Source organism: Colobus angolensis, unplaced genomic scaffold, assembly GCF_000951035.1.
Source record: "Colobus angolensis palliatus isolate OR3802 unplaced genomic scaffold, Cang.pa_1.0 Scaffold569, whole genome shotgun sequence".
Taxonomy (NCBI): Eukaryota; Metazoa; Chordata; class Mammalia; order Primates; family Cercopithecidae; genus Colobus; species Colobus angolensis.
This window is the reverse complement of record NW_012119254.1, coordinates 742,372-751,052: the sequence shown is the minus strand read 5'-3', so window position 1 is coordinate 751,052 and position 8,681 is coordinate 742,372. Positions and strand designations below refer to the sequence as shown.

Here is an 8,681-nt window from a genome sequence, read left to right as displayed (position 1 = left end):
AACAGAGTGAGACCCTGTCTCTAAATAAGTAAGTAAGTAAATAAATAAATAAATAAATAAAATAAAAAATTAAATAAAAAACTAATATGGTTACTATAAGTGACCAGAGAACAGACTGGGGAAATACTGGGAGATAATATGTGATAATTATTATATATTCATGTTATACTTGGAATAATTTCCAGATTAAGCTACTTACAGATTACATTGAGAGAATCTTTACCTTTACCTTCATTGAAAATAAGGCCCTATTATTCACTTTGAATGATTTTCCAGGGAATTGAATAATTCCCTGAAGCATCAGGTTGTCACCTAACAAACCCAACTGGATATTTTTTCCTTAGTATTTAACAGATTTGGGGATAAGAAAAATAGAGTAGGTTTTCCAAAGGGTTTCTCTTACTCCTAAGGCCCTAAACCTATTAGAGATGATCGAAAAGAAAATACTTGTATCTTTAAGAGGCTACAAATTGAAAAATATATCCTCAGTTCTTCTTAACTTTCTGTTGGCCAAAGATTGTCACTACCTCCTGTTACTCATTTCCTTTGTTTTCTGAAGCTACATTCTATTCCACTTGAGGGGAATTTCAGGATTACAAGTGGACACAAAGATGAACAAGTTCTAAAAACAATTACCGATTTAATTTTATTTTGTATTATCCAAAAGACTGATTTAATTATATACCAATATTGAATTTTTCAAGAATGTCACTGGTGAAATTTGGACTCAGATATACATTTCCAAAACCCAAAAGCTGTGATTATTTCCTGACATCTAGTATACCCTGTAAGACCTAATCAAACATGGATTTTTGTTTCTTACCACTTTTTCCCAAATGCATATTCAGTGTTGGCTACAGTGTGTTTAGCCTCTGCTAAAGAAATTGCTTAGAAATTACTTACTTTCAGCGATATTGTGACATTTTTCTCTGGTTCTTTTTCAGTGACAAGTTGGATTTATATATATTTTATTTTTGTTTTTGTTTTTGTTTTTCAGTTTGGGAAAACTGATGTAATGGCTGTTACACTTGCCCAGTCATTAGCCCATAATATTGGTATTATCTCAGACAAAAGAAAGTTAGCAAGCGGTAAGTTTAGTGCATGTGTGGTTAGCTGTATTTAAAATAGACTATTTGTAAAATATTTTGGAGTGTAAAATTTTTTGATTTAGTTGCTTGATGAAAAGAATTTGAATGGTAGTAAAAGATAAAAGATAAACAGCACAAACTGTTGTTTTCCAAAGTAATACAAAGAAATATTTACATTATAGGTGGAAATTTCTATGCCTATAGTGAACTTTAAAGCCATGTGATAATAAATTCAAGCTGAATTTAACCTTATAAGGGAAAAAATAAGCCCAGTTTGTTCATCATAAATGTTTAGTAGAGAATTCTAGGCATATAGGTTTCAGACATACTGTTTTTTTATGTTTTATTTAAAACATCTCTGAACGTGGCCACAGACGTAGAATTTCCCTGTCAGGATCAGACCTGATAAAAAGCTTAGTTAATAAATGGACCTAGTAAAATATGCTAGGTTTGGTATCTATGAACAATGTCTTTTCTCAAGTAGGTAAAGTCACTTTACCCTGAATGGTCAAATACTATGTGTTTACCATTAAAATTTGATTATTTCCATTTTTATTTTAGTAACAAACGTTGTAAGTATTTTTATAATCTGGAATCCCAGCACTTTGGGAGGCTGAAGCAGGTGGATCACCTGAGGTTAGGAGTTTGAGACCAGCCTTGCCAACATGGTAAAACCCTATCTCTACTAAAAATACAAAAATTAGCCAGGTGTGGTGGCAGGTTCTTGTAGTACTAGCTACTCGGGAGACTGAGGTAAGAGAATCACTTGAACCCAGGAGGCGGAGGTTGCAGTGAGCCAAGATTGTGCCATTACACTTCAGCCTGGGCCACAGAGCGAGACTCCATCTCAAAAAAAAAAAAAAAAGCTATTACCATTTATAGAGCACTTATTATATGCCAGATGATTGAGTGCTGGTATTACTTCCATTTAGATACTCATTTAATTTTCCAGATAATTCTACAGAGCACCCATTTTTAGCCCATTTTATAGGTGAAGTGACTAGATCTTACAAGTATAATGTCTCTAAGATTACGCCTATATCAAATGGCAAACTCAGGTTTTGAACCCTAGTGTTTCCTGATTCTGAAGCCCTTCTGCTTACCCAATAATATTCCAATGCCTTCTACCAGAAACCTTGGTGCATGCAGAGACTTTCAAAAATGGTCAAGAAATTACAGTAGTTCTCATAAAGGCCTGTGAAACTGAGATCCTTTAATAGTGCCATAAAGTTTTTCATGCTTCCATTGGTATTTGATTAAATGGTTTAAATATGGCCATTTGTTAAAATACAATTTTTTTTGGCAAAAATTATATAATCTTGATAGGGTCAAAGTATATTTTTGTTTTATATTACATAAAAACTATTGTAAGATGAATTAGAAAGAAGCTATTACTTTTTAAAAGGTATTTTAAGGAATAAAATGGAGATAATGATTTTAAAACAGAAACTGCTTTAATGTAACTGTGTTCACTTTATAACAAGGCATATGTGTTAATTTTCTCTTAGGTGAATGTAAATGCGAGGACACGTGGTCCGGGTGCATAATGGGAGACACCGGGTGAGCCACTTGTATTTGAAAATAACTCAGTGTTACATTCCCTGCTGTGCTGTTGTCTTCTGAGGAATATGACACTCAATAACTTAGTGCATTGAATCTAGCATTTATAAGACATCAGAAGTAACTATTCTTAATGGTTCTGTATATAAAATATTTTTGCAAAATAACCTCTTATTTATAAAAACAATTGATGTCGATTAAGTTGGTAGACATCAGAGATTTTTTTTTCTTTAGCCTTAAATCTAGGCTACAAATGTAATGACAAATGTAATACAAATGAGGGACAACTTTGTTTTTGATGGCTTACCTGCTAATTCCCTTTCCTTTTATTTCCTTCAATTCTAATTAAATGGTTTATAAACAGTACTGTGCTGGTAAGTTAACTCTTGAAAACAAAAATTAGAAAACAGCCTGGATTTGTAGCTTTATCACTTTTCTGAGGTGTAAATATTCCCACAATGACTTACTTCAAGCCGTCACTGATGGCTTCATAATGTGGTATCACTGAAAAGGGAGTTGGGAAGAGAAATGTACAATCTGCTCTCCTGAGAAAGGTTTTCATTTTACACTGTCCTCCCCTTCACACACTCAGTCATCAATGCTTGTCTTTTATTCTTGTAAGTAAATTTTACAGTTATCCCTTTTATTCCAAGCTTATCATTACTACCCTAGTTTAAACTTTGGCCATCTTTTGCTGTTATTATTTTAATAACATTTCAAATACTGAGTATAAATTGGATTCAGTGCTTGGGTGATAGGTGCACCAAAATCTCATAAATCACCACTAAAGAACTTACTCTTGTAACCAAATACCACCTGTTCCCCAGAAAAACTCTGGAAATAAAAAAATTTGGAATGCTACTAAAATAATAACAGCAAAAAATGGTAAAAATTTAAACTAGGGCAATAATGATACGTTTGGAATCATCATCATTAAAAATGTATGAAGAATAAAACAGTGGACATTTGTACACCTGTTATCCAGCTTTTAAAAAGTAAAATACTGCATTTGTGGTTAAATCTCCCTTGTGTCCTCCATTATTAATCCCTAGCCCCAGCCAAGGTCACCACCATCTGAGTTTGGTTTCTATCATTCTCAAGTCATTCTTTATACTTCTACTGTGCAGTATGTATGTGTGTTGGAGTAAAACATAGCATTTGGTTTGCATGTTTTTAGTTTATGTGAAATACATCATGCTGTATGTATTCTTCTGTGACTTGCTGTTTTTTTAATCAACATGATGTTTGTGAGATTTATCCATCCTGTTAATATACAACTCTTGTTCATTAAATGCCATCATCCTGCTCAGAAATTTTGTGAGTCTCTGATGTCTAAAGAATGTGGTTCAAAATCTTAGCTTCATTATTTAGATGCCCATAATCTTTCCTCATTCTCATCTGCAATCTCCTTTTCCCCTACTATTCATGATTGGTTTGCTTACCATAATTGTACAGGAGTTTCTAGCTTTTTCGACTTGCTAATCATAATACTACATAGATTTTCAGCTTCTTAAATACTTGTTCACCATAATTGTACATTAATTACCAACTTCATTTGATTTCCTCAATATATTCTCTTCATCTGGAATACCTTTCCCTTTTTTCTCTATCTAACCACATTTCTAACCATCTGAGATTTGTTATAATTTTAACCCCTGCATTATAATTTAATCATGTGTACTTATGCTGCCTTTCACAAATTAGCTATACATTTTTGAGAGATTGCTTATTATGTTAACACATATTTCAGACATCACACCATAATCCTTTGTACAAACTTGATTTTCAACAAATATTTCTTGATTGTATTTGAATTTTGAACGCGCAGGATATGTATAACAAGGAAAATAAATGATGGAGGGAATATATATGCAAACATATGTTTAAAATATTTTTCCAGTCGGGTGCGGTGGCTCATGGCTGTAATCCCAGCATTTTGAGAGACTGAGGCAGGCAGATCACTTGAGCCCAGGAGTTTGAGACCAGCCTAAGCAATATGGCAAAACCCCATCTCTACAAAAAATACAAAAATTAACCAGGCGTGGTGGCACATACCTGTAGTCCCAGCGACTTGGGAGGCTGAGGTGGGAGGATCACCTGATTCTGGGGAGGTTGAGGCTGCAGTGAGCCATGATTGTGCCACTGAATGCCAGCATGGGTGACAGAATGAGACCCTGTCTTAAATAATAATTAATAATAATAAAGTATTTCTCCAAAAATCTTTGTACTTTTTGTTTAGTAATGAGAGGAAATGATAAAAGTTCTATAGTTGCAGTTTTAACAATTAATTTCATACTGGAGATTCTTGTCTTTTAAATCCTACGTAGTATATTTGATTATCCTGATTATTAAAATGTTTAATAGATAATCTGCATAGCATTAAGCATAATATACAGTGAAGTCAAATGGCTACCTTCAGAGACGTACAGCTGTGTACACTGGAATTCTTACATTAAAGAGATGCAAGTAAGAGAAAAGCCGTTTGTATAAAACTATGGGATATGATGCAATAATTTGATTACGCCAAATATCACCAAGCAGCAGTAATTATGGACATTTGTTCCCATGGGTACATTCCCTACCATTTCTACTTTCTGAAGTTCTGTACAGCTAAATATTAGAAAGCAGGGTTGAAATGAATACCTTCAGTCCTATTTAAAGGTACAAAAATTAAAATTTGAAGGATGCACTGAATACAATAGCTATATTATTCTGTGAAACAGAAGTTGTGGGGGCAGAGGCAGGGGAGAGACATGATATCTGCCTTCAGATATTTGAAGGGGCTATGTTAAGGCAGAGGAATATGGCTTTATATAGTTAAGAATACAGAACTGTTCACAAGTTAGAAGTCAGATGTGGAAAAATAAAGGTAAGAACAATCCACAAATTTTCAACTGTTCATATATTTTAAAACCTTCCCTGTTGGGGAGTATCTGTCACTGCTAAGTGTTGGAGAATAGACTGAGCTTTCTCCCAGCTCTGCAGTAGGCAGGAGGGTGGGCTTGGCTGTGACCCCTGAGGGTGCTTTTACAGAGAGGCCTTTATAGGAGGCTCAACTAGACTTTGACTTCTAAGAGTCCTACACTAAGAATTAGTGACTTTTTACTTTGGCAGTATGGATCTAACTCAGGTTTTGACCAGTAGGATAAAGAGGGACTTTGGGGCTGGACATGGTGGCTCACATCTGTAATCCCAGCACTTTGGGAGGCTGAGGCAGGCAGATCACCTGAGGTCAGGAGTTCAAGACCAGCCTGGCCAACATGGTGAAACCCCATCTCTACTACAAGTATAAAAATTAGCTGGGTGTGGTGGCAGGTGCCTGTAATCCCAGCTAATCCCAGCTACTAAGGAAGCTGAGGCAGGAAAATTGCTTGAACCCAGGAGGCTTAGGTTGCAGTGAGCTGAGATCACGCCACTGTACTCCAGCCTGGGCAACAAGAGTGAGACTCCATCTCTAAATAAATAAATAAATAAATAAAATGAGACTCCATTTCTAAATAAATAAATAAATAAATGGAGGGACTTTGAAAAAAGACCTATTTAAATTTGATAACTCTGGCAGAGATATGTTGGATGAATTAGAGGAAAAGGTGATAAAGACATTGGCGGGAGTAAAAGCATTGCAAGGAAAAAGGAAGTAATATTGTTACTGTAAAACAGGTGGCTTGGTTGGTCACTTGGTGGGTATCAACTTAATTATCATAACCAAGGAAGATTAAATGAAAGAGATTTTATTACTTTTAACAAGTAAGTAGAATACCATGGATAGTTCCCAAAGCAGTGTCTCCCTGAGCTGGAGGCTGTGTCAGGTTTTATAAGCATAGGGTAATGAGGCATGATCTGATTGGATCTTGCAGTGAGGTGGTGCTAGGAGGCATTATTGGACTGGATGCCAGAGCTCAATCTGATTGGATACTGGATCCTGTCATTCAGTGTATATTAGTTTGTTTTTCATTGTTATAAATGAAAACCTGAGATTGGGTAATTTATAAAGAAAAGAGGCTTACTTGGCTCACAGTTCTGCAGGCTGTACAAGCATGGCACCAGCATCTGCTTGGTTTCTGATGAGATCTCAGGAAACTTTTACTTATGACAGAAGGCAAGGGGAAGCAGGTGTGTCACATGGCAAGAGAGTGAGCAGGGGAGAAGGAGGGGGTGCTAGACTCTTTAACAACCAGATCTCGTGTAAACTTAGTATCAGCCATTTCCTCTTGAAGGGCACTAAGCCATTCATGGGACTCTCTCATTAGACCCCAGTCTCAATATTGGGGTCATATTTTAACATGAGATTTGGAGGGGACAAACATCCAAACTTTATCATCGTGTCTGCTGCTTAATTCAGTTCCTGCTTCTCGGCTGAGCATTTAGATTCCTCCTGTGGTTGCACCATTTGTTCATCTGAGCATGGTCAGGCTATGTGACCTGAGGGTCCATGGCAACTGAGAAACAATTCATAACATTATTACATAAAAGTTGAACCAGATTGGTCTGGTGCAGCTACAATATGTGTAAGAAACTTTCAAATGAAGAATAAAGTTTATGTCTTGTTAGGATTTGTTACTTGAAAAAAACCTGGTTCCTTTGCCTGGCAAGAACAAACAACTCTTCACCAGAATGCAGGTTTTGGCTGGCCCAGTCACTCATGCCTATAATCCTAGCACTTTGAGAGAATCACTTGAGCCCAGGAGTTTGAGATCAGCCTGGGCAACATGGGGAAACTTTGTACAAACTTAAAAATTAGCTGGGCATGGTGGCACACGCCTGTAGTCCCAGCTACTCAGGAGGCTGAGGTGGGAGAATCACTTGAGCCCAGGAGGTCCAGGCTGCAGTGAGCGGAGACCACACCACTGCACTCCAGCTTGGGCAACAGAGTCAAGACTGTCTCTCAAAAAAAAAAAAAAAAAAAAAATATATATATATATATATAGGTTTTGATCAATGGGAGTTTTATTACTAGTCACAAGTAAAGAGAGCTCTGGGAGTGTTCTGTAGCCGAGTGTCTTCCTGAGGGAAAGCAACAGGAGGGTTTTATGGGGAGGTGGACAGGGAGAGAGTGTGTCATCGCATGTAGAGGAGGGGTCCCAGTGGTACAGATACAGTGAATCATTATGTCAGTACGTGGGTTTCAAGTTATAGTAATGAAGCTGTAGTTCCTCCCATGGTGGAGACTTTAGCATGGTAATGAGGAAAGTTTACTTGGGTTCATTTATAATTTGTCAGAGTTTGTCCGGAGCTGGTTCCAGCTGACTAGGTGACCACATTCCATACAAAGTGTGGGAAAGAGCAGGCTGCAAGGCAGGAGGCTGTAAAACAGGCTGATTGTTCAAGTTGATTAAATTCCTGTAGCACCTGGAAACCCTCCTCATCTGCTTATAGGAAGTGGAGGTGAAGGAAGTAAGGGAGTTCGGACAACTTAAACCCAAGACAGCTTTATTTGGAGAGTTTAGCATGAAGCACTTTAGAAATGAGTTTAGGGTAAATAATCATTATAAATCCCATTAATTGATAACAAAGTATTAACTATGCTTAGAAGTAGTAGGGATATAAATGGACAGTTTTTGCAGGCTACTGGGAAACTTTATGAATCTACTCATTCTTTTTTCCCTTTTTATCAAAGCTCAATGTAAAACAATGTTTTAAAAATATAGAAAATAAAATTTTGGTGACTTTTCTCCAGTGATAACCTTGGTTGATATTAAAATACTGCTGTATTTTAATTCAGTATTTAACACTGTATAGTCAGCATTTTTCTGAGCCTGTTCTTCAACACCGTGATAATTAATAACTATATGGTATTCTGTTTTATTACTACATCACAGTTTAGTTAACAGTTCTTACTGTTGAACATTTAGGTTATGCTTTCGTTATTTCCTGTTATAAATTGTGTGACCACAGATATCTTTGTTCATACATCTTTGTGCACATAGCTAATTATTTCCTCAAGAAAAATTTCTAAAAGTAGAATTACTAGATCCAAAGGTATGCTCTTTTTGAAGATTCTTAATGCATTTTGCCAAATTATTCTCTAATCAA

General features: G+C 36.1%; 1 protein-coding gene across 5 annotated transcripts in view; it reads left to right on the top strand.

Moving 5' to 3' along the window:
• ADAM22 (ADAM metallopeptidase domain 22) overlaps positions 1–8,681 on the top strand; it is a 260,142-nt gene that overhangs the window by 188,386 nt on the left and 63,075 nt on the right. For all 5 annotated transcript variants that reach the window (XM_011961759.1, XM_011961758.1, XM_011961757.1 and 2 more), the window contains 2 exons: positions 998–1,088; positions 2,597–2,648. In XM_011961759.1, the coding sequence (XP_011817149.1) occupies positions 998–1,088; positions 2,597–2,648 (143 nt within the window). The remainder of the gene's footprint in view (positions 1–997; positions 1,089–2,596; positions 2,649–8,681) is intronic.